This window comes from Onthophagus taurus, chromosome 2 (assembly GCF_036711975.1).
Source record: "Onthophagus taurus isolate NC chromosome 2, IU_Otau_3.0, whole genome shotgun sequence".
In the NCBI taxonomy this organism is placed as follows: Eukaryota; Metazoa; Arthropoda; class Insecta; order Coleoptera; family Scarabaeidae; genus Onthophagus; species Onthophagus taurus.
In genome coordinates, this window is record NC_091967.1 from 15815297 (window position 1) to 15843064 (window position 27768).

General features: G+C 32.1%; 1 protein-coding gene across 3 annotated transcripts in view; it reads left to right on the top strand.

The window, feature by feature from the left end:
* Positions 1–27768, top strand: part of LOC111426926 (TNF receptor associated factor 4) — a 69334-nt gene that overhangs the window by 27221 nt on the left and 14345 nt on the right. The window contains exon 1 of one of the 3 annotated variants that reach the window (XM_023061819.2): positions 25253–25726. The exons of the other annotated variants lie outside the window; for them this stretch is intronic. Coding sequence (XP_022917587.1) covers positions 25517–25726 — 210 coding nt within the window. The 5' untranslated portion in view covers positions 25253–25516. Of the gene's footprint in view, positions 1–25252; positions 25727–27768 lie in introns of those variants that run through there. 3 annotated transcript variants of the gene reach the window in all.

Sequence of the window (27768 nt, forward strand, 5' to 3'; positions counted from 1 at the left end):
TCTAGTTTATTAATTTTAGTCTCTGGATTGTTGGCAGCGGGACTTTCGTTTTTGAGAGAGAGGTATAGAACTTAATACCTTCCGGATTGATTAAAAACCGATAGTATGTAAGCTGATTTCTCATAGTTGGTACATAACATTTTGTTTCATATAATTTCCAAAAAAAAAACGTGTTATGATTTATCCTCCCTAATTGGGGAGGAAACTTTTAAAATGCTGCCAAAAATGTCATCCATGATTTAAATAAAGTCTCATCGTAGACTTACTTTTTAATTTTTTCCGCGATTTCTATGGATTTTTCTGACACTCTTGTAATATTTAAATAATATGGTATTGCATCCTCAAAGTTAGTAATTAACAACTTTATATTACTTTGTTTTTCCATGGTGGCAAAAAATAGTCCTTCACTCGAACAATACCCGATAATCATGGGAACTTTAATGTATGATCCTTTTTTAATTATATCTAAAGGATGTTCTAACATAAAATTAGATTCGCTTTTACTTGGTTTTTCAATAACTAAACCAATTTACCTTGGTTTGTCAGGAGTAAAATTCTAAACCGAAAAAATTATTATAAGATGAATCTTTGAGGAAAAAAAATATTAATATCGTACACCCTTTATGTTTTCTTGTACTTTAAGTAATTCCTCCACGGATAATTCTCGTAATTTTTTCAATAAATCCTTTTCTGAATCACATTCTAATTGATTAATTAAAGATTTTGATGGGCTAATTGCTACAGACCAAGGACAGAGTGCTGATGAACTTTGAATAATTGCTTAATTAAAATTGTGCCTTTAGTTATGGGGGAGAGAACCAAAAAATGAACGGAATAGTAACATTATTGGGATCACCCCCAATTTTTTTAATATTTCTCTGTATCCATTTTAATGATAATACTTGATCTTTAAATCCAGCATTTCCAGGTACATCCAAGTTTGAATCCTCCAAAGAAAGAAAACCTAAAAGATCATCATTGGATTTCTTTGTTATTTTTTGTAATAATTTTACCAAGAAGTCCTAAACGATAATTAATCGTAACAACAACTACATCTTCATTTACTAAATAATCAGGTCCATGGAGATCGGTTCTAGTTGAACCGGATATGAATCCACCACCATGAATCCAAACCATAACCGGTTTTTTTAAAACATTTGTTCCATTTGGTAACTAAAAAATGTTAAATTTCAATGTAGACGAAATAATTATTATATTAAATAACCTCTTTGGTGTACACGTTTAAAATTAAACAAATTATGTTTTGATACTGAATCATATGCCTTGAATAACACTCCGAACCTTCTTTTGTACAATCTTTAATACCAATCCAATTTTTTTGGATCTAGGAGACTTTCAAAAAATTAATTAAGAATGTTTATAATAAAAATAAATTATATTACCTTAAATCGCAATTTTCGGAGGTTCGGCGTAAGGAATTCCTTGAAAACTAAAAAATTCAATTCCTCTCCATCCTTTAACAGATTTTCCACGAATTTTTCCCTCCGCCAAATTAATCACAGGATTTTCTATATTAATTTCAAACGACTTAAAACCACTAGGAAATAAAATTAGCCACGATAATATAAAGTAAGACCCTTAAAATTCATATTTCCTAGAAAATATTAATACTAAAAAATTAATTACAGAATTATTCATGTTAATTTTAAACAATTTGTAACCGCAGCAAAAACTTAATTAACCAAACGCTATCAATTTATAAGTCCTTATTAATTTGATCTTATCTCTTTTATATTAAAGTGGGTGTAATAAAGAATTTATTTGTTATACTGCAAATATATCTCTATGAAAAATACTTATTTTGGTCCAATTTTATCCTTTTTTATTGTATGGTTGGATCCAATAAAGAAATGGTGTTTTTTTATATCAAACAAGCCTTAAAAGTTTTTATTCTTTTATATTTACAATAATTTTGTTTTTCAATTCATTATTATTATTTACATTGATCAATAAATTACGTATTTAAATCGACAATTATGGAAACACTTATGATTAAATATTATTTATGGAAATTATGCACTCTTAGGAGCATCACGAGAATTGACAGGTTGTGGCAGGAAATGTCCTACGAGATGGTATCAGTGAAGTAATCAGGAAGTAAAGGTATACAATGGACAGCAACCTGGAAATGGATACGCAATCTCCACGTTGCACAATGAGACGAATCAACAGAAAACCTTGACTCAAAAAAAATTGGTATAACATATTTAAAACTGTCTCTGATTATTGTTCATGTACTGATTCAATTTAAGATCAAGTGAAAACTTCACTACTTATCAACTTACAAGGTTGGTACTTTCTGTCTGTTCAATCCATAAACCTTACCTTTTCAAGTTTTCTGATGTTATGTAAAACTCAAATTATTGAAAATACCTACATTTATACATATATAAAATAATAACATAGAACGTGTAAACGAATACACATAGTTAGGTCACACTATTAGACTGGAAAAAAAAAACCAATACGTAAAAATTACAAAGCCGCATATGAGTGGCGTGGACAGCTTTTGGTAAACTGGTATAAAACATGTGTATTCTGCCTGTACAAACATACAGGTTGGAAACAACCAGTCTAACAAAAACATATGCAAGCAAACTCTTAACAACTCAAAGAGCTATGGAGCCATGCATGTTACGCGCCTCACTACGTAATAAAATAATAACCGAAAACATCAGGAGACAAACAAAGGTTTAATAATGTGGACGCCTAGACAAACTAAAAAAAGTGTAGGACGTCCACAACAACGTTGGGTTGGGTTGGGATATGTTTTACACCCAACCAAATTTGTCCCCTCTTACAAATCTAAAAATCTTTTAACTTCTTCATAATTTGTGTTCGTAAAGTTTGTTTGTTTTGTTATCTTATTGGTTGTATCGTAGCTTAAAGGCAAGTTAATGCGGCTTTTTGGTCTGCTGATACCCATACCTACTCCTAATCCAACAGTCGTTGAACATCGGTGTACCAGGCAAGGACTCCTCTTTTGAGTTGAAACTCATCTTTTTTCCATTCTTCATTGCTTCTAAACATGACCTTATAGGGCTGGTCGAAATTATATTCTGTCAGTATATGATCCGTTTTAATTTGAATTAAGTAACATGGGTCTCTGAGGATTTTGAGATGTCCTCTGAGGTTACCCTGCATCAACATTAGTGAAAAGCATGTTCTCAATGATAAGGCACTTAAAGAAGTGGTTTAAATGAAATGGCAATGGGCTGGGCATGTGGGCAGGCTGTCTAGTGATAGGGTATATAGAGTAACAGTCTGGAGGCTAAACTAGACAAACTAAAAAAGTGTACGGCGTCCACAAAAACGTTGGGTGGATGACATTACGGAAGTGGCAAGAAGGTGGTTGCAGCACAGAACAGAGAGACATGGAAGAGAATGAGAGCGACCTATGTTCAGATGTGAAAGATCACATTTTTTTGAATTTCTCGCCAAATTGTTTGACGGTCTCGAGTCCTAACACCAAACCAAATTTGTGTTCGATACAAATCTGAAAATCTTATAACTACTTCATAATTCGTGTTCGCTGCGTTTCTCCGTTTTACCATGTGATATCTAAGGTTTTCTGCAATCAGCTCGTTTGTGTCTTATCTTCTCATAATTATGTGCGGATACTATTCTTTCCATATTTTCCGTTTTTTCTTGTAATATTGTAAAAGCTATTTATTGTATAAGTACGAAGACTTTCACGGCCGGTGTGAATTAAACTAAAATTAGAACTAAAACTAGAACTAACACTAGAAACTTTCGGGTTTTGCCGTGCATCTAGTTTTAGTTCTAATTTTAGTTTAAAGCTATTTATTGTATTTTCGGTTTACTTGGTTATGTTGACAATTGATGAATTTCCTTGGACAAAGATTAATGTTAAGTTTGCAGGAGAAATTGTTTCCAATTCCATATTATATTCTAAAGTTGCACCCATAAAGCTTTATTTTCGTACAATTTTATAAAATTCAGAAAAATGAATCCCTATTTAACTTCATTGTACACTGTCTTATACAAAATTATACAAATTAGTACGTCATATTGCTTCTCGTACAGAAACTAAAAAAAATGATGACTTTGCTCAAGAGACAGCTTCACTAATGATCCAATTTTGTATCCTTGCCATTAAATTTGCTTTAGAAGGTATTTATAAATTAGTTGGATAAATCGGTTAATCCCAATTAGATTAAGGGAGGTTTTCAAAACCTAGTCTAAATTCACAAATCTACTATTAATTACTTCTTGATTCACGAAGTTGTTGAAGGTTTCTTTAACACTAATAAATAATTACCCAAAATTTAGAATGCCTCATTAGACAGATTTAGTAATAAGATTGGGTGTCCACTTTTCCCCCCCAATTATGTTCTTATAGTTAATATTTCCTAGCAATAATATTTAACAGTAAAAAAGTCAATACAATTCAAATTTCGTGTATATTTGAAAGTTGAGAAATGATTCATTTTAGGTTAAGACCAGACTAACATTGTGATTATAAATTTCTTTTTTAATTTCACACCCGTTTCTTTGTATCTTTTTTAATTTGGACATCCTATCAATTGCATGTGTGACAGAGAATGAAACACACGTTATGACTAACGCTTCACACATCCGACTCGGTCGTTATATTACGTACCTCGAGAAAAATGTAATTTCTCCTCTGTCTACACACAATTTACGAGACAACTTGTGTCGTAGCATATAGGAAAAAGATATTACTTTCCCTCTATTATATTATACGCACACCATTCTAGTTGTATAAAAGAGATGCATCTGAAAAGATACTAGAAATAACGAATGCTCTCCGTGCGAATTTCTTTTCTATAGTTGTAAAGATTGTGTGTATGTGAACCTCGGTAACGGTGTTTCCTTTTCGATGTGTGTGAAATCCTGTTCGTAAATAAATCATAAGCCGTACGAATGTAAAGGACGTAGTATTCGTTTTAAACTTGTAGATTTTGTTTGGTTACCGGACATTGTAAATTAATTTCAAAGTAGGGAAAGCTGTTACAAATTAAGTAGTTATAATTTTGAAAATGGTGAAACAAACATTCTGCGTTGAATTCCTAGGGATATTTTCGTCTGGTTTATTGAAGTAGTAAAAGCACGGTGCATAATTTACAACGATCAAAACTGGCAATCACTAAAATGGCACCTTACAATTTTCATTGCCAATTTGAGTGAGTAGAATCGATTCTGTTAACTTCCTTATACATGTTTATAGAACGTTAAATTGATTTACAATCGAAAGTGGACTGACCGTCAAAGCCTATAAATACTAATCTAGAAAACAACACGTTTCTTACCCAAGCAGAATTACAGGATTCATTTTCTGCAAACAAATTAATGATGTATTCCTATAATTACGACAACTATCTCTCCATCGGCTTCACATCATTAGAAAAGAAGCCTCGAAGGTGTACACTTTAGATGCTAAACGTTATTGTTTAACGCCTCCTAAACTCTCTAACTTCTAATTTAATTATCAGTGAGGTTTTGTGAAATGGGCTCTTGCGAAAAGGTCAACAGCCTTGTTGAGCGCAAGGTCGCTTCCATCTCTGGTAGATATATACCTGTTTTAATGGCATACACCTCTGCATGGCTCTAGCGGTTTTATTAGGTTACATTACGAAACGTCTCGTGGTATTATGTGGATGTGAGAGGTGTACCCATTGTGCGAAACACGATGCAAACGACTTAAGAATGCAATTTAAAAAGAAACTTTTAAAATCAACTTACTTGAAAATCAAATTTGATTTTCTATCCCTTGGAGGTTCAAATTAACACATTAATGCCACAAAACTATTAGTAATTGATACTTTATTATACTCATTATGTTAGAAAAAAATAACATTTCTTATAAACCTTAAAAGCATGTTGAGCAATTCAAATGCATTTGCTATCTAAATATTTATTGCTGTAACCGAGAGGATATCAATGCACACTGTAGTGGTGCAGTTTACATAAAAAAGTTCCCCTCATATGTGTAACGATCGTAAAATCTTTTTCAACGTTGTACACATAACGTTTTTATCAATCGACTGGATCGAAAGGGAGTCTCGTCTTTCGTATACAAAAGAAGACGGCCGAAACGACGACAACGGTGGGAAAGCTTATTATATAAACGGCAACCTCTTCTTATTACACTACTCTCTTGGCCGTGTGAATATTTAAATTGACTCTCCATCGACAATAGAAACCCAAAGCTCATAGACTAGTATGTAAATATTTAACACATGTTAACAGCGTGTTAGGGTTTTTGTTAAAACAATTTGATTCTATGCGTTTAAATAAAAAAAGCATTTTAGTGTATTATTGTAGAAGCTAGTTATTAAATTAAGTGAGGGTTTAAGAAATTTAATGGAACGTATTTAAAGGTTTAATGAGTCCCAACCAGATTGACTGTTGAAATACGGCAAAATTACATATTGGATGGGTTAACAATACGAGAAATATCCAACAACGGCTATATTTCTCACGCTTAATGATAGACTAGGTAGATGTGGATATTCATAATATTATTAACTACAATAGTGGTTTGGTTGAAATTAGAAAATAATAACTGTCACTGCACAAGGAAGATTTTTTATTCTTATTTTGAACCTTTTTAACCTTAAAAGAATGAAATTATTTTAATATTACACGATAGTTCTAAGCTATATAACATTGCTCGTAGCTATGCTGAGCTATATGCATTTCGGCTGATGATGGGGAGTTCTGTCTGAAACCGGTTCCAATCTGTATCGTAAAATATAAGTAAGTTAAAAGTTTCAAGCAAGAGTTTTATTTATTACCATTTTACTTGCAACAAGGGTAACAACCTAAATTTAAAGAATTCCTTATATAGCTTTGTCTAGCTTTGGCATAAGCTATGCTTCTTCTGATAACTGATTAATAGGTAATAATTTTTACAACGGATTTTATGGATTCTTACAATTAATTTGTATCAATATGTTAATACTGAAATTCTTGCTTGAAGTACAATTTAGATTTATATTCGAATCTGCATCCCATTCAAATACGTAAAATCATTGTCCAGATAAGTACTCAACGTACTAAATAAATAATTTGTTTCTAAAAATCCAGGAAGTGTAGCAATTTGGGACTACTCTAGATAATATAATTCAAAAAGGCCCTTGTTAGACTTTATTAATCTACACTTAATTTCTTTCCTGTAATAAAAAAATACAATGTTAAAATTGAAAATAAATTTATATTTTATTAATTGAAAATTTTTTAAATCCTCGACCTTACTTCAACTCCAAACAAAAGGGTAGAATCAAATCTACATAATCAAACTTAATTAGATAGACGAAACAAAGAACGCTTGAGAACCGAATACTTAAGTTTTACATTGTCAGCTTAAAACTGCTAACTTCTAAACTGTTCATAATTAGTTATGCTAATATATACGAGTACAACGTTGTTATGCTCGTTCGATTTACCTCTTTAATGACTTTAATCGTTAATGTTATACATTATGCATATTCGTCGCGATCGTTGACACACATTCTAGTCGTTTTCTTTTATACATATAGGTATATCTCGCTACTGATATACACTTCTCGTTCCTCTCGAAACGATGTATAAGGCAATTAGCCTCCGAATTCAGAATACCGTATCGCGACCCGGTGGAATTTATATTGGGATTTTATGCCCATTCTTGAAAAGCTCTCATTATGACACCTTTTCGATGCCGACTTCTTCCATACCACCAAAACGAACATTTCGAAACAAAGCGAGACGCAATTAACTCTCTTATATACTCTTTTTCATTTTGTTTCCTCTTCAAATACATATTCAATTACATACATCAAATTAGATACTTCTACACATGATATGCTCTTATAATCACAGCGGGTTTTCCACTTTTTATTTTTTTTTGTTAGTGAGCTTTCAATGATCAGATATTATTACTTCTCCAACGGTGAACGCCCTACCTTGCTTGTGTAAGTGGTCACCTCGAACTAATGCAGGTTCTTACTTGTTTACACGAGAATACGATCTTTCTTCTATAGTGGGGTTCAATTTGAACCGGCAGCATCGTGTGGTAACGGGTTGACCTTGCTTCTTCTTCTACTTCTTCAGGTAAACCGTTGACAACATAACCGGATTGCAAAAAAATCACAATCTTCTTTTCAAACCGAACAAAGGCGGTCCTAAAGAACCCCCAAAGAAAAAGAATATTACTTAGATTAACACAACAGATAACAAAGACATTATGTAAGTAGGTAAATGTTGTTCCTGTGTGACGAATCTTTAGAAAAAATCGTTGTCTAAACGAAAACTTTCACCTTGTTGAAGAAGATAAATAGGATAATTAAGACTGCAAAATAAGATATTTTTGTTGGTGAATTATTTTAATGATTATTATTTCTGGTGGAATCTAAATATTAGAAGGATAAAAGTAGGTTTTTTGAAACGGTGCCAAAACCAAGGTGATTTATAACACCTAACACAAAACCTTTGGTCAATCCCTGTGGAGCCGCCCACCGGGTAAACAATGTGTGAGGTCTCGCTACTAAATAGATATCTGGCAAAAGATCTTCGTTAACTACCTGTAAACGAAATCTTTTAAAGATGTTTCTTGTTTAACAGCGACCATAAATATATTCGAAACCGACTACCGCAATCAATTAACACTGAACCAATAATAAACATATAAAAATATCGAGTTTCGTCTACTTCCAAATCGATTAACTAGCTCGAAAAGAATTATAGAAATTTCGTTATCTCGCGAGAAAAGTTAATTTTAGAGCTTTGGATGTTATTAGTTTTAAACTTTAAGTCTGCTGGGTAATCAGAAGCTACTTATACAAAGTTGTTTGGAAACTCGCGCTATGAAAACTTTTAGGTCTCAGTTAAATATAAATGTCAAAGTTTTATCGTTACAACAGTAGATATACTACAAAGTTTACTTTAATTAAAAAACATTCTTCGTGAAGTTAAATTTTTAAATTTAATAAATATCGTGATATTTCGAGCTCTGATTAAGACATCAAAGATTTTACATGTATATTTTTTATAAGAAGAGTCCTCATAAAAGAGTACTCATTAGAAAACTTAATTTTTGATCAATACGAAAGTGGAAATACCCTGCTACAACTTTTATAGTAAAACTGTACTCTACCAACAACAAAATGTAAAACCACGATTTCATCTAATTTTCACCTATTCGATTTTATCTCGAAATTTATGCATTTGAGAGCAAAAGTGTAAAAGAGCAATATTGTTAAGAATAAAGTTTGCTACAACTTTTATACTAAAACTTTTTTTCTACAACCATCCGAATCCCGTGTTCTACCAAGAACAAAATGTAAAACCACGATTACATCTAATTTTCACCTATTCGATTTTATCTCGAAATTTATGCATTTAAGGGCAAAAGTGTAAAAGAGCAATATTGTTAAGAATAAAATTTGCTACAACTTTTGTAATAAAACTTTTTTTCTAAAACCATCCGAATCCCGTGTTCTACCAAGAACAAAATGTAAAACCACGATTACTTCTAATTTTCACCTATTCGATTTTATCTCGAAATTTATGCATTTGAGAGCAAAAGTGTAAAAGAGCAATATTGTTAAGAATAAAGTTTGCTACAACTTTTATACTAAAACTTTTTTTCAAAAACCACCCGACTCCCGTGCTCTACCAACAACAAAGTGTAAAACCACGATTTCATCTAATTTCCACCTATTCGATTTTATCTCAAAATTTATGCGTTTGAAAGCAAAAGTGTAAAAAAACAATATTGTTAAGAATAAAGTTTGCTACAACTTTTGTACTAAAACTTTTTTTTCTAAAACCATCCGAATCCTGTGTTCTACCAAGAACAAAATGTAAAACCACGATTACTTCTAATTTTCACCTATTCGATTTTATCTCGAAATTTATGCATTTGAGAGCAAAGGTGTAAAAGAGCAATATTGTTAAGAATAAAGTTTGCTACAACTTTTGTACTAAAACTTTTTTTCCAAAACCATCCAACTCCCGTGCTCTACCAACAACAAAATGTAAAACCACGATTTCATCTAATTTTCACCTATTCGATTTTATCACGAAATTTATGCATTTGAGAGCAAAGGTGTAAAAGAGCAATATTGTTAAGAATGAAGTTTGCTACAACTTTTATACTAAAACTTTTTTTCTAAAACCATCCGAATTCCATCTTCTACCAATCAGAAAATGTAAAATCACGATTTCATCTAATTTTCACCTATTCGATTTTATCTCGAAATTTATGCATTTAAGAGCAAAAGTGTAAAAGAGCAATATTGTTAAGAATAAAATTTGCTACAACTTTTGTACTAAAACTTTTTTTCTAAAACCATCCGAATCCCGTGTTCTACCAAGAACAAAATGTAAAACCACAATTACATCTAATTTTCACCTATTCGATTTTATCTCGAAATTTATGCATTTGAGAGCAAAGGTGTAAAAGAGCAATATTGTTAAGAATAAAGTTTGCTACAACTTTTATAATAAAACTTTTTTTCTAAATCGTTCCGAATTCTGTGCTCTACCAACAACAAGATGTCAATCACGACTTAATCTAACTTTTACCTATTCGATTCAAATACTAGAATCGAAATACAATACATTTAAAATTCTATCTAGGTGGCGGTTCAAAAAATTGGGGGCTAATTTCGTATCGGTTATTATACTTATTATATAACAAATGTAATAAACACAAGAATTTGTAGGTGCGAACATTTTCAAAACAATTCAAAAAGAATTATTATTGTTCCCCTTGGTAGGCGTTAATTTATCAGGATCTTAATAGCCTGAAATGCCATCAAAATCCAGTTAAGCTGGCAACATAAGTGGTCAATAAAAATACACGGAGAATGCGGCAGTAACAAGTCTCCAAAATCGACGCTCCTTTGGCGTTTCTCTCCTACTTTAACGCATCAAGCAAAATCGGTTTTTATTCTCGTCTTTTTCGTCGTCGTCTACGTTGCTTGAAAGCTTGACCTGGAGCCGCGAGGCGCCATACCGCCAAATACCGGAAAGTCGGCTTTCTTCTCTATATATGACAACTCACAGTGAATATGGTCGTTCGAAGAGATGCTTCTTGTATGTGGTAGCCTGGGGCAAGGTCGTGGCATCGAACACGATTGGACTCGCAGAGATTAAAAAAAAATCTATAAAAGTGTTTCTAGGACGTTTTGAAATAAATTAAAATACTAATCAGAATCATATTAGATGAATCATGATTATGGTTCAGTGTTAGATGACAAGGAAAAAATATTCGCTATATTTAATGGTGGAACATCAACGGTTATTGCATGGTTCGTTGATAATGTTGAATTAAATAAGAGGGTCAACTATGGTTTGTGTTCATTACCCATAACGTTCATCTACAATTTCGAAATAAAACACCATATTGCCACCTGCTTGTATAAATTAAATTAAATCAATTTGTTACATTAAAATGATCTATTTTTCTAAGGATAAACTAAATCTACTTTCTCAATTTTCCAGAAATTCTCAAAATATCTAAGTTTCATCGAAACACTTTCTTAGAAAAGTCTCCGCTATCTTTTAATTGATACATTTTAATTAACCACTCGTGTTTCTACTACTCTCTCTCGTTCACATCCAGATAAAACATCGAATTTGTTTCGTTTCAATTATCAGTAGTAAATAGGTCGGTATTTACTGCGGGCTAACCCTGATTGTATTCGTTTTTTTTATATTATTATATTGAACTGTGCCATCAAAATGAACAAATTGTACAAAACTTTGTCCAAAATGGTAAGTGTGTCAATGCCGTTGCGTATTCGAAATTAAAACGATCGTATTAAACGATTGAATATTTATGATTGCCGTTGTTTAGTGTTGCGAGCGTGCTCCTCTGTAATCGATCACGTTTTATATCCAAACGCGTAGGAAAAGCGGACGTTAAATAATAACCACCGACGACGTGCCAAATGTAAATTTGATGGTAATTTTACCCATTTCCGTTGTTGAGATTAGTCTACAGATTCTAACAGGAATAAAAACTGTGTCGGTGGAAATTATTACTACGCTATTCTGAAAACTAGTTTCATTATGATTGGTATATGTTGTAACAGGTTAAATACCTATTTTGGAAGTTTAATCATTTGTCAACAAGTTTTAACCTAATAGTTCTAAGGCCAGGCGCGCACTAGCGATTTAGTTGCGGCAACTTAAAAATCACCAAAATGAAATACACTGAGTTATATGAAGCGGCGCGCACTAGCAACTATTTAATCACGGCAACTAAAAAATTACATCTTGCCCTATTTTCAAGGCGACTCAACTGTTGCCGGGAATAATGCAACGTACACGTTTTAACCTGTACGCGCGCACTGGCGACAATTCGGTCAGTTGCTACCAGTTGCTTTCTTTCATTTCGACTTAAAATTGGTTATTCCACATGGGGTTTCATTTTAGCCAAATACTTTTGAATCAGCCTGTATATTGTATTGGCATTTTTATTTAAATTTTGTCATATTGCCAATGAACAGTTCCCTGAGGAGAGGTGAAATATTTTGCAAAATAGTCTCTAATGTGAATACCTCTAACGGTACCTCTTGTTCCAACGGGATTCATGTTATCTAAATGACATTCGTACAAACTATCTTCGAAACAAACTCCATCGTGCTTCCTAACAAAATTGTGGAGAATGCACCATGCTTTTATAATGATATCGGATAATTCAAGACTGGTATCTAATGGCCTATTCAGTATCCTCCATTTGCCAGCTAATATGCCAAACGAGCACTCCACCATTCTACGGGCTCTTGATCGCCTATAGTTAAAGACACGTTTCGTAACTGACAAATTTTTGCTAGGATATGAACGTAGAATTTGTTCTGAAGTAGCAAATGCTTCATCGCCTAAAATTATAAACGGCATGACAGTTCCGGTTTCCTCATTTGGTAGCAATGTTGGGCCTGGTATATTTAACTGTCCTTTTTCAAGTAAACTGCCAAATTTTGATTTCTTGAAAATATTGGAATCACTTGCAGAACCATAGGCTCCAACTTCTATTGAAGTAAAACAGTAGTCGGAATCTGCTACTCCAAGCAACACAGTTGAAAAAAACAATTATAGTTGAAGATCCACTGAAAGCAGGTTTTTTTATTCTAATATGTTTGCCGTCGATGGCTCCAATGCAGTTAGGAAAATTTGTTCGCTTGTAAAAATTGTTTGCTATTTGTAACCAATCATCAGTATTTTTTGGTGGCATATATATAGACACTAAACATTCCCAAATAGCGATACATGTATCTCTCACAATTTCTCTTATTGTTGTTTGGCCAAGTAAATATTCAAAATGCAAAGAGGCGAAGCTGTTGCCTGTTGCCAAATATCTGTAAGAAACAATGTTATTATGGTAAACTTGATCTTGAACTGCAGTCAGTAAGATGTTAAAACTCGTATAACTCATTCTATAGTAACTGAAGAATTTCATGGGGTGGTCTTTCAATGTTTCAAACAGTTTATAAAATTGACCATTAAACAGTCGCTGACTAATGAGGAGATGAACCCAAAAACGTCTGTTCTTCCTTTTTCTTCTTTTGATAATCAACGCACAGACACATGCTACATCAGTAGCGTCCATGTTGAAATTTAAGACTGCAGCAACTATCTAGTCGATAGTGCGCTGAGGGGAAATCTAATGGCAACTTTTTAATCGAGCGATTTTTAAGTTGGTCAACAATAAAGTCGCGAGTGCGCGCCTGGCCTTAGGCGAATTTCACCTTCTAAATGTTTTCATTCAATAAGTTTTATAATTTATATGTTATATTATTGTTAATATTGTCTCATTGTCCAAGCTTTCTTAATTGGCCACTATGGGACGAATTTTATCACTTAAGTAAGTGTTTAAGTAAAGGGTTTTGTAATAAGAACATAACAATTTTGTATTTTAATAGGAATGCTCCTTTGAATGTTTTTCATAGTCAACGTCAAAACGAAATGAAACGTCATTTTTATCATTGTGGCAAATTTTGCGTAAAGATCTTGACTTATGCACTTACAAGATCAAATTAACTTGAATATTTCAAGTGCCAAAACTTCTTAGATTGCGCTAAAGTTTGAAAAAAAACCTGTATTTAATCGAAAAATCATTTCAGTGATAAAGCTCATCCTTTATTTTATGGCTTTATAAATAATTGATATTATCAAAAAAACATACAGGCTCAAAGGAAATGCTCACATAGCCTCTTGTCAAAGCTTCTCTACAACTTATAAACATGGTGTTAATACCAAAAATTCATTCTGCTGTTTAACGTGCTTTTTGGCTTCTGACTCTTCTACAAGGCTTTACTTGTCTCCGGGTACATAACTACTTCAATTTGATAATCATTCAAGAATTCATTCTTCAAGATGCCATAACATGTACCACTCTTCGATAATCTTGCTAAACAATATCGATATCACTGGAAGTTAGTAATTTTTAAGTCATTCAATGGTGGTAATCATCCAATTCAATTATTAGATGGAAATATAACGTTTCAGTCAACTTCATATTGAGGTTGGGTTGAATCTGTACCATTGTCTAAGGCTAAGACTGCTTTTTTTTAGAACACTTCCTTAATGTCGAAAAATTTTTTTCTTTCTTCGTTTTCGGTCGTCTTCATTCAATACTAACATGTAATATTTTCCGTTCATCCTTTTGATACTATTGAATCCTATTTCAATTATTTTCTGCACAACTTTTTAGACCGCTTCAGTTAATTGATAGTAATGAAATATCATTTGAATTTTTCGTTTCAATATCCAAGGCTGGCAAAATCAAATCCTGTCAAATAAGAGAGGCTGCTCTTTTTCTTCTAAATCATTTGAAATTCTTCTTCGATTTTACTGGATTGGGTTGAATCAATGCTAGACTGTTATGTATACGCAGTTATATCTTTTCTTCTCTTTGGTTGAACTTGTTTTCTCCACTATGTCTCTACTGTGTACTTCTGTTCCTATTAACTTTATCAGATTACAAAATTTAGTTGCATCATATGTCAACCTCCCAACTAGAATCTTATGTTAAAGCAGCTCTAAACAGGATTTTAGATCTTTATTATTTATCTATAATTTTTTGACACAAATCGCTCTTGTTGCACATGTACAGGGTGGGCAAATTTGTGTGTTATTATAGGCTATCTCAAAAACTATAAGAGATACGAAAAAAGTAGGTGCCATGTCCCGGTCTCTTTTTTCGAGACTAATTCAATCCTGCAAACATCAAACCTCTATCTTCTTTTGTTTTTAAGTTATAGCCAAAAAGTCAAATTTTCGTGATTTCAAAAAATGCTCATATTTCGTTTATTTTTGAAATTAGAGAAATGGGGTTGATACGTTCTTAAGACACGTTTTTAAGTAGAATATACTGCCGTTGAAAAATTTTAAAAATATTTGATGATTTTTGAGATACAACACAAAGTTGTGTTTTTTTAAATACAAACTATAGTAGATTATGGTGTTACTAAAAAGAGCATATTTGTAGGTTTCCAATGATGTATTGCACGCATGGTGTATTTGGGGAAAATAAGCGTTATTTTTTAATTCTGAAATATTAAAGATTAATATTCAAAATTTTAATTATAGTAGGCGGGTTCGGACAGTAATTACTACTTAATTGCTATATGGTTTTGCACGAATATGACAGAAAGTTGCCCTTGTACCATTATGCAGGATAAAGTTGGGAGTTGATTTAAATTTATTGAAATCACGAAAATTTGACTTTTTGGCTATAACTTAAAAACAAAAGAAGATAGAGGTTTGGTGTTTGCGGGATTGGGTTACATTGCGGGACATGGCACCTACTTTTTTCGTATCTCTTATAGTTTCTGAGATAGCCTATAATAACACCCAAATTTGCCCACCCTGTACATTGAACTAGAATACAAATTTCTATAACAACTTTGTATTGTTAAATTCTGTTATACTGAGCTGTTTCAATAATTTCAGAAGATTGATAAAATTCTTTTTAATCATTTTACTATGTCGTATTGCAACCAAACTGTATTCAAAGCTTAAAAGAAGTTATAAAAAATTAAAATTTTCTTCTTTAATTTAGCTGTCAAATATAAATTCGATTTAAATCATCACGATAATAATTAACATAGTTCATACAACGACCTTCGCTGTTATCGCGCCAGTATCGTTAAATAACAGTTAAATCGCGCCTTTAATAGACAGATCGTGACCGCAACGACTGTGCAAGAACCGGGCACCGACTCATTTTATTGTTAACCGTATTTATTGCTATACAGCCTTCTCTATGTTTACTGCTGCGTTCCAGCATCGTGAAGACCTAACCTCGCCCCTTTCATCGGTTAGCGGTTCTCTTTCGTCCTTCCGACTTATCATTTGCGATTAGACTTGTATCGACCAATAAAACGCACGAGTTTTCTTCATCGAAATTCAATCACAAAATATTTACAAACTACATATAATGCAAGTTCCAAGAATATGCTGTTTTTACTCACTCATTTTTGTTGAATCGCTAATGGAGGTTTGCTATTAACTCAAACTAATCTTCCTCATTAGTAATGTATAACACACGTAATGTGTCATGTGTGTAAGTAGTTATCTATGAAGTGGTGAATACTCGAAAGCTTAGGGAATAATTTAAACTTGCTGATGTACCGTACAAATTAGTGTAGATAAACTGGAAGGTTATGTGCCAATCAAAAACTAATGTAAAAAGAGGAATGTTGGAGTGTAACATGGTAAGAACATTATTCTCTCGGTAAAGTTTCCTCACGATAATCACAATAATTCTTTTTTTAATGAGTTTTCTTATCTATTAAGTTTCTTCTCTCATTTACGTATCTTTATGCAGCCAATTAAAATGGAAAATGAGAAACTTAGAAGCTCATTATTGTGACTTCAAATAAAAACAAAAAACTAAAAAAATAACAAAATTATGCGCTTTTTTAACTTAATTTGAGTACAAATACTTATGCTGGTTTATAAGTTCCGTTAAGTTAATCCGACGTTAATCAAGTTGTTTGTAAACCCGAGGTTTAGAATCCTAATAAAATTAAAGAAGAATGTAATCTTATAAACCTAATTAAAAATGAAATCAATCTATAAGGAAAAAATGTTTATCTTTAAAAAGTTGTAACATGATGTGTTTTTCCTAAATAAATTTAGCTTTGAAATTGAGTTCTTACACTAAATAAACCAATTTCCTCGTAATTCAGTTACCATCATTTCGCTACAATTGACTATTTCTTTCTTTCGCTCTTTCTTTTCGCAAATACAACGCAGAATAGCTCGTTTCTATTTCTGTTCGTAAGCACACGACTATGAAAGTGGCGTTAGCGATGTTTTTGCCTATTAATCACAAGCAACGAGCGCTCCAAGGTGAAGCTTATTACCGTTGTAAAACTGCTCGAGTCCATATTGGCTATTTAAAATTTCGAATTGGACGAGTTGGTAATAAAAGTACCCACCACCTTTAACCATAAATTCCTCCCTATGCCTCCTTAAATAATGAAAGTCATGAAACAGCGTATACGTGTGTTCTTAATTAATAGAAATAAATAAAACCTGCTCGGCGAAAAAGAAAAAAAATAAATTCCAAGAAAACGTCACTATAAAATAGAGGTCAAACATGCCGAAATCGGTTCAAATATAAACCAAAACAGGGACGCCCACCAATGGGGTTTCTATGTGGACGATCTCTTTGAAGATTTCCGGCCTATAACTAAATGCTTTCGGCATCTTCTAACCTTTCGCCACCGCCGTTCACCTTACCATCCTTTATTTTAGTCTCACCTCCATCCCATTATACCCACCTAAACACAAACACACTCGCGAACCGTGACTCATCCGTCTGTTGTTGCAAAACGTCGTCGTCTTTACCAGAGATGCTGAACGTCTTCAGTGTTTACCTTTTCACTGCCAACAGACAATAACCTGTCTATACAATCTAAAATCTGTTTTAGAACTGTTCTCTTCTATTATTGAGTCTTAACTGTTCAAGAGTTTTTTATTAAAAGACTTATTGTTACAAAGTAAAGGTTTTCTTTACATTTTATCTCAAAATGAAAATAAAATAACAATTTACTTTTTAAATTACGGATTTGGTATTTTCTTTATTGTTATAAAGTTATCAATGATTACACCATCGAGTTAATACTAAAATTATCCAAGTCATTTGGTCACTTATAACAGTTATTTGCAATATAGTATCCTCAAGATTTAAAATTTCTTAAGTCTTCAAACTAAACTGTAATCGGCAATTAATTTTTGACGCTTGGTAAGAAATTATTCCCGCTTTCTTGCGGTATTTATACCGCAATGAAGTAACGATTGTCCTGATTAAACGGAATCTTTTTCTGTTTAAGCCATCAAATTATGTATTCCCTTCGTCCGAAAATATGGTAAAATATGGTCCTCCTATACGTATATTCTTTCAATCCGCTGTTAATGTTCCCCATTAATTGCAACATCGCAGGAATATCACAAATTTCATCTTGAGCTGTTGGTTTCAATTTCTTCAAGATCCTCGGACAAGACTTGTAGACCCGACTTTTATGTTAACCCCTCAAAATAAAATTACAAGTCGCAAACAAAAAAGTGATACTTTCTTGACATCTTGCTGCTTGAACATTCTGCTTATTCACACAACCTGTGAGATAAAAATGACTCCCATCTGACATATACAGCTTGTCCAGCAGATCTTAGTCTTAGTTATTTTGGTCAGAATTTCCTGTCAGATTTCTATTTGCAACTGGGATCGTTCTCATTTAGTTGTGACACGATTTGTAGCTTATATGTATGATATTAAAGAAAATCGAGAATTCGGAAAACACTTTGATTTAAAAACACCTGTTAACGCCATGGGTTTCAAAAGACTGAACAGGTTTTATGAATTACTAACATTTTTCAGTCGTTAGCCAGTTTCTTTTTAAAGTAGATGCAGTCTTTTCATGCTTTATAATCCAAATTTTTATGGCAGGTTTTGAGATTACCCGACCATAATGTCCTATATTCAAAAATGTTGGAAAAGATCAAATCATTTTTATGTCAAAATTATTATGATTCACTTATGACTGTTTCGACGATCCATGATTACTAAATGGTGAGATTTTTGACAACTTAAGGCCTACTTTATTTGCGTAATAGATTTTTGGAGTAACATTTTGGTAAAAGGAATTTGTTGCAAAAGGTAAAAGAACAATTTATACTGCATAAATAGTCAAAATGTCGAAAGTAAGTTGTTAGATTTACATTTTGAAATGAGCTATATACTATCTTCAACAAGTTTGCCAAGCAAAAGTAAAAAAATCGCTTTCAGAGGTTTATATCTTATTTTGAAACAATTTGAGCTGAGCTTCTAGTTTTTATGGTTGGGTTGGGTTGAGTTTAGTTGGGTTGGGTAAGGTCTCTATTTATCTCTATAGAAGGTCTAATTTTAGTAGTTCTAGTTTTTTTAGTCCTAGTTTTATGATTGTCGTAACTAAAAACTTTAAATGATGCCATCGCTAATGCTTTAGAAGTCAAATTAAGATTTATTCATCATCAGGTCATTGACAAGTTTGTATAGCAACCGAAGAGTTTGCGAAATACAAATTCGACGAATTGTTGAAATATGATTCTAAAAAACGCAATTCCACTGTAATTGTAATCCAAATTACCGCTATAAACATAAAAGAAACACATTGTGCAATAAGAACTATTGTATGTGAACTGAACAATCATTGTTGAACGCTCTGTATAAATACAATAGGAACTTCCCTTTCATGTGATGATATCTAAAGAGCTGTTGATTTCTCCAAATACAGTTGCCGAAGTAATTGAATGCATTCAAATCGCATTTAATCAATTACATAAAAAGCGACTTGATGGTATTTTCTGGTCATTGCAGAAGTGTATGGAATCGATTATGTTGATTATATAATGTGTAAAAGAAAAATGTTGTTTGATTTTCTTCAATTTCATAACATTTCCGTTCACTGTTGTAGTCTTAATTATATAGCTTACTCCAATAAATTTGGTCTTTACTACATTTGCGGGTGGTATGGTTTAAGTTCCGTGCTAAATTAGTTCTCGTGGTTATGGTGGACATCCGCGAAATGGGAAATAAACTAAAAAAATAAAGGCGTTACCGAAGCGGATACAGCTGGTGTTTCACAGCAACGTTAATTGGTTATATGAGAGATCTGGTTTCGATTTTACTTCGTGGCGGTCGTCTTAACAAGGTTCATGCGAGAAGACTTACAATAGACGAGGAGGTAAATTGCTTATAAGAGGCTTCTAAATATGTTATAGTACTCGAATTGATTGTATTCATTTTCTCAACTTTCCAAGGATTTTCATATCATTAAAGTAGCTGTAATAATAAATTAGAAACTTTCTAATTAAAGAACAGGAAGAAACTTATAAAACGAATCTTATAACTTACAAACATAAATTTTATTTTGAATTTATACATATGTGTAATGAAAAATATTGAATTGTTAACATTCCTCAACATAATTTCCAGAAACGTTCACCGCGAAGAAAAATTACATACCTTTTCTCTATATCTTCTCACCGCACGTTTGTTTTTAATGACAAGTGAAAGAATTATACATAAACGTGTCCCGCATTATTGTAAAGTTAAAGAAATATCTTCATCGTTGTCAGTTAAAAAGAGACTTTTGAGAAGTCGTTAACGCTTATCTTTCCTTCGCATACAAATAGGACCATTCATAAAAATTTATCTGCCCATTTCGTGTATCTACACGTCTGTTATCAATTCCTCCGCAACAAGCAACTACACCGGAACTGGGTTAATGCTCTGTTTGTTTTTGAGAAGTGCGTATTATAGCACCTTTCACGGTGGCGTTTACCCAATAGGTAAATAGACGGAGGATCTTAAGATAGTAACAGAACAAATATTATGGTGTTCGTAACAAACTAAATTGAAAAAATTTTAAAGTTTGTTTTGAATAGTAATTAATCTGAAAATGTGATAAAGTTGTCGTGATGGTATAGGGAAGGCGTCAGTTCATTTACTGACCACTTAACTGAAATTCCAGAAAGTAGTCGTTCCGGAAACTGAATACCGCAAACGGTTGCAGACGCCGCCAGACGTCTGTCTGTCTGTACAAATAATTATTAAGGCACATACCGCAAATGATGGAGCCTGGCTTCAATTATTGAGCGTGAGCGAGTCTGGCATTTTCCAGGAATAATGATTATCAAATCATCAAAAACAACAAACTTAATCTGGTATTATTCAAAAGAAATCCTAGAATCCAAAATAAATATTTATAGAAATTTTTTCTAATAAAAATATATGATTACGTTCTTTTCTTTATCAAATTTTAATTGAGTTTTAAAAAGTGAAATGAATTTATTCTATTAATATAACAAGTAGTATTATAGCATGCAAGTGAAAGCAACAAGTTTTCCATATCGAACTGCATATTGTTTTCACTCGAATAAAAGTGCGCAATGCATAGCAATAAACTTCATAAATCATAATTACTAGTTCCGATAGAAATTTGATTGTCTTTATTTTGTTTAATTTCAAAACTATTTATTAAAATTTTGTAAGAATTTCGTTGTGTTATAAAATAAACAAAATTATTTAAAGACACAAATATTTTCTAAATATGTACAAAACAATTAGGCAATCTAAAGCAGCGGTGAATCACCGTAAACTCATTTTATTTTCAAATCACATAATTCTTATCTTATTTCACAAAAAAATAAATAGTATCTTAAAACAATATTTATTTTTAAATTAAGGTAATTAAAAACAGATTTAGCAATTCTGAATTAATTTAAATAGACTAGTATCACAGCCTTATATGGAATTACAAATAATAATAATAATAATTCTTACTGACAGGGTAGAACAGCCACTCTAGGTCCAACACCAACAATCACTGTACCGTTGTTTCTTTATTCAGACAGCTTATTTGTTATCAATCGCAATTCGCAATAAACTAACTCTCCCATAATCCCTAGTTCCCATCAGCAAAACAGTTTGAAAAATCATGACAAAAAAAGGACAAACAAGAGGGGTATCACAATACAGCCCAAAGAGCAACCCGGTAATTAGAAGTTTATCAAATGTTCTATCTTTACAATTTTTTTACTAAAACAGCATGAGATACATTATCAAAAGCTTATGATCAACCCAAAAATACAGCTACACAATATTCCCTTCACTCATAATCAGCGTCTAAAACTGAACTGAACGAAGTTATGAAAAGTATGATCCGACAACGACCCACATAAAATTAAATGGGCCAATTCAAATCATTTGCAAAAATCTTTGAAGTCTATAGATCTGCTACAAATTTAAAATTTTAAATATAAAAATATCCATTCTACAATTCTCCTCACTCCTCTGTCTCTGTGCATTCTTTCCAGATCTCCTAGCCAAACTATTCTCTGTGCTTTTATTATCGTTCTATGTGTGCACTATCCATGAGCTGGTCCATTGTATCGATCCATATATCTTACGCAAGGTCTGTTTTTCAAAGACTCGACATACCCCATACTTTGCATCTATGTGTTATTTTTTGTCTTATAATAGTGCGATAGTTAAAGAGTTACAAAGTGTCTGAAAATGATGCAGTAGCTACTGAACTATTGAAAGCATTACGAGAAAAGATGGAGAAATGAATAAATTCCAGAAGAGAGGAAAGCAAATCTCGTTCAGCCTACCTATAAGAAAGCTATATATAAGAAACTAAGCTGTAATAACTATAGAAACATCACATTGTTTAATACCACCTATAAAGTGCTATCAGGCATAATATACCAATGCCTTGAAGCTTACTCTGAACGTACTCTGATAAAATACCAATGTGGATTTAGGTCAGGTCGCTCAAATATAGACCTGGTCCACACTCTGCGGAACATACAAGAAAAATCTTCGAATATTACATGCACCTGTGCAGTATTTACAACTACTAACTACATACTCTCCGAAATCATCGTACAGTATCTTAACAAAATGTACACAAACTGGGTTTCCCTCAACACCATTACCGAAGTACATAAGCATAGTTCTTAACCTATTTCGAGACTGACTCTATATCCAGTCAAACTATTCTGAGAAGACGTTTATAAGAGAACTAATCATCAGAACGGGTAATACCTCACCTGACTGCGAACTCTAACGAAATGTATTAACCAGACTATTTACTAAACATTCATTTCTATATAGTATTCTTTACTAAATAGCTATGATACAGTTCTATTCGTCAGGACTGGCTGGTCTGCATCAAGCAACAATTTCGTCGAAACTTCGTTTATTAAAACATATGTACCAGTAGTACCAGTAGTAGATGAAGTTGTCTCGTACTCAAGGCAACTTCTTCGACGTCGTAAATCTGCTATTGTTTCCCTCTTCAACGTTTTCTATATCATCTTTTTATTAATAGTTCCGTTGAGAAAGATAGAATATTATTACAATATTCTACATCCTCCTTTGAACTGAGGAATCGTCATTTGTTAGCGCAAAGTGTAGAGTGAAAGAAAAAATTGTACAGACACATTTGTTGCAAGCTCTCGCAGTATCTTATACTAACCACCTAATAGTCACTACGATGGAAATAATCGGAATTTAGTATGAATGAGGTAATAATCTTGAGGTCGGTTCTCCGAGTGATTAAAATCAAGAAGAAATTTTTGCACATTTTGCCGAAATGACCGTTCTCCTATACAAACTACATAATACGCCATACAGCATGGAAGCATTAATTATTCTAACTATACTAAATGACGAAAAAACTCATTTTAAGGTTCATTCCTCAGTTTTTTCCCTGATATTATTTTTGGCCATATTTTGCTCGAAACTCATTATTCACGCGAAAACAGATTTTGGAGAAACAATTGGTTTTGGTTTGTCAAAACATCTTATCACCGTTTTTATTATTGTATAGAGTTATAGAGGGTGTTGTTTAAGGTAAATTGATCAAATAACCGGCAAAACCCCTATCATTTATTAAAATTGTACATTTTCCATAATTTCATTATAATCAAATGATTGATTTATTCCTTGCATAAGAAGTTTTACAGTATAATAACAATTCAATGAAACTTTTTGTAAATACTTTTTCATTTCCTCGTTTTTTTTTTCATGGAACAACCCCAGAATAATTCTTTTATAATTCTTTCAACCCAATTTTGTTTTTATACCTAATTAAGCATTTGTGACAAAAATACTTTTTCGAACGCTATATTTCAGATTCATCATATTAACATTAATTTTGAATAAAAGAACGAAAGTTTGCAACTATTTGTGAACAGTGTACATGTGTATATCGCTTACAAAGAGAAGCCATGCATGGCGGTTAATTCAATGATAATTAGTTCAGTCCCTCTTGAAACAAGACATGTTTTGCTCAATTTATTGGGTGGGTTGTTTAAAATGTGTGCAACATTTAATTACATTTTAAATCTTGTTTTAATTAGCCATTCCATTAAACAATTATGGAACAATCATAGTTCTGAATGTTATTCGAAACAATATTCAAGTAAATTTATTTATTATATTACGTATTGAAAATAACTATTCTATTATTTATGGCTACAATACTTATTGTTTTATAACTATCTTCACGAATACCATGAATACATTAAAAACATTGATAAACCATAAAATATCTATGTTATCATTTAGTTGAAATTGATGAGTAAGTTAGTTAATGTTCCAAATTTAATGTACATTAAAAAGTTATGTTCTTTAGGATGGTTTTGCCTGAGGTTTTACCACCATTGTGTGAAATAGAAAACGATCCTAAGCCATGACCTTTTCAATAAGAACTAACAGAAGAGAATTGACGACAAGCTGTTACTTTTTAACTTCTTAAAATTTGTTCTACAGATGTTTTTATGGCTATTTGAAAAAGAATTTAAAGAATTCTAATTACACACGTTTTGTTTGTAAATATTTTTAATGATTTACAATTACTTGATCATTAGTTGTTACTCTACTATCCTAGATAAATTTAATTTATCTATAATTTATGGTAAATATCTTAAAAAGACGAAATGTTAAAGGTTTAAAACGTTCTTCATCAGCCGCGGTCACGCATTAGTTTATACGTGTACGAACAGGTACAAACAAGAAAGTTGCCACAGAAAGTAGGTGGAAAACAAAACACCGATTTACCGGTTACCTCGAAGAAGATTTCGTTCCCCACTCTATGCTATGCTGGCTATATCGTGTACCTTTCCAGCTTTGGGAACAGCTGTTCGTTCAAAATTGGTGGGGAGAAAGGCCATGGAAGGCCGCTAGGTTGAAAGCGTACAATATACAGATCGTTTCCAGACGTTTAGGCGTAAAGTTCGTATCACGCTCTTTCTATTCAAAAGACTTATACGTAATTTTTATATAGACTACAACGTGAATAAAATAAATAAAGTGAATTTTTATTTTGTTATCAATTTTTATTTAAAATTACAAAAGGGATATAATCATTTTCAAAGTGGTTTTATTGGTGAATCGGGTCCGTTTTTTATTTTCTTTCTGTTCGCGGACGTTTTTTCGTTTGTCGTTAACGTGTCGGAGAAAATGGTACGAAGTTTTGCCCATTGGACGAAAACTTTGAGTTTTCCTGCGAGAATTTCCCCGAACAAAAGCTCTAAGGAGAGTGTGATCAACTTGCATCCAACTACTAGTCCAACGGTAACTCCAACTCCAAGCAGCAATTCTATACCGGTACTCAAGAATAACGAAATAAATACCATGATGAGTAGTGGACCAATACAAGAAGTCACTCCAGTAAGTTTCTTATATCATGATGTAAACTTTATGTCAGTATTGTGCAACTGTTTCTAAATTTCTGTTTTAAAGTTTCTTATGTCATTAATAATAATTGTATACTTGAAAATACTTAAATGAACGCACCTGGTGTTTATGTTCTTTAAAATATTTAATCCAGTTTGATATCTTTGTGTTACTCATAACTTTGTAGCAATGATGATTAACTCGGTTTTGAATTAGATCATTTTATAAGAATTTTTACAATGGAAATATAAGGAATTTTTTTGAAATAGTTATGACCTGATTTAAAAAACTCGCATCGCTTTGTTTGTAACTGTTAAAAATTTATATGAAAACGAAATATAAATAAAAGCAGAAATTGAATACATTTTTTTTGATAAACTAAAATTTATTATTTTATTTGTGGTTTTGAACTTTTCAATTCAATTTTTGTGTTTATTTTGATCTCTATTTTTTGACCTCTGTGTTGAATATTTATATTCTCTTCTTCCTACGAAGCAATTTCTGGTAGAGTTTGAACTCTGAAAGAATCTTAGATCCACTGAAACTTTTCGAGATTTTCTTCTGCAAAATGGATTAGTTAGAAATAATTTGCAAGATATGCAGATAAACCTTGCAGATACGCATTCAAGTCATTCTATCTGCCAAAGTATGCACAAAATGACACATTGATACAAAAAGGGTTGTTTCTTTTCTGTTTGTAATTTTGGAAGTGTCGGGTATACATGTTCTTCGCATACCTTAGGAATCTAGGTTGATCAAAATTGTGCTATAGCATTTAGATACAGAATGAAAGTTTGTTTTAATTATTGTAAATGGTTATACTATGAAACCACATTGAAAGTAACAAAAGAAAAGTATCGACTTTATTTGTGGTCAAACCAAATGTAACGTTTAACTACATAGAAAAGCTAATCAACCCAACCCAACTCAACATAGTCATTATATAGATCGAGTTCATTGTCATATATCTTGCCTAATAACGCCTTTGTTCTATTGGCATAATAAATTTCGATCAGGAAATAAATTTTTCATAGCGAAAGTGCTGCTTTCAACGAAAACCTAAATCAAACGAAGTATTGCCTCACATCGTAAATCTTGTGGCTCAAATTACTGTTGGTTCTTCGTTAGAATAGTGTTAGTCATTTTTTTGTCAAGTCAATGTTGAGATAATTCTGTAAATGCTTTCAAAAAAGTCTTCTGAGGAAATGTGATCTACATGTTCATCTTAACTATTGTGAAATTGTTATTCATCTTAATTATTGCTCTCAACTATCGAATTCTTTTGATGGATGCTTCATTATATGATCGGATTTTGTATTTTCTATTAAAACCATGCTCTCCATTTTTCTGAATTTTATGATTTTCTCCAATTACTTCTAGTAAATTTTTGCTTATTACTCTGAGAAGGAATTAGACCGCAAAACGCAGAAACTTGTTAAAACTTTCAAGTAAAACAGAAGAACTTACTAAAATCTCGCAATGTGTTCTCAACTTCTAAAGATACCAAACCTACCTTTATCATTAGGATGTTACTTTAACTGAATATATCTAATCTATACCTTGAACTAAAAATTACTTAAGTTTTTCTGACATTCCACAAGACATGCCATATCTAATTCACTAGAATTGACTTTAAAAATACTTTCAATTCTAATCAATCATACCTGAAAAAATACTAAATAAAATATTGATCAAATAAAAGTTATATAATCCACAAACACTAGAAACTATTTATATTATCTTATCAAAAGCATGAATGTCAATATAAACTTAAATTAAAAAAATAATATGAATAGTCTCAAATAGGATACATAACAAATTTTGAAAGGTTCATATCAAAAAAATAGATAAGAAAACAAATATTGATTCTATTGATTTGCATATACGTACGCACTCAAAACACTACAGTTAGTATAATCAGGAAGTAATATAGTTTCGATTACTAGTCCGTTTTTTGTTATTACATTTAGTGGAATCTCGTAACACATAAAAGAACCATTTATTGAACAGCGGCATATCACCAGCTGCATCAAAAC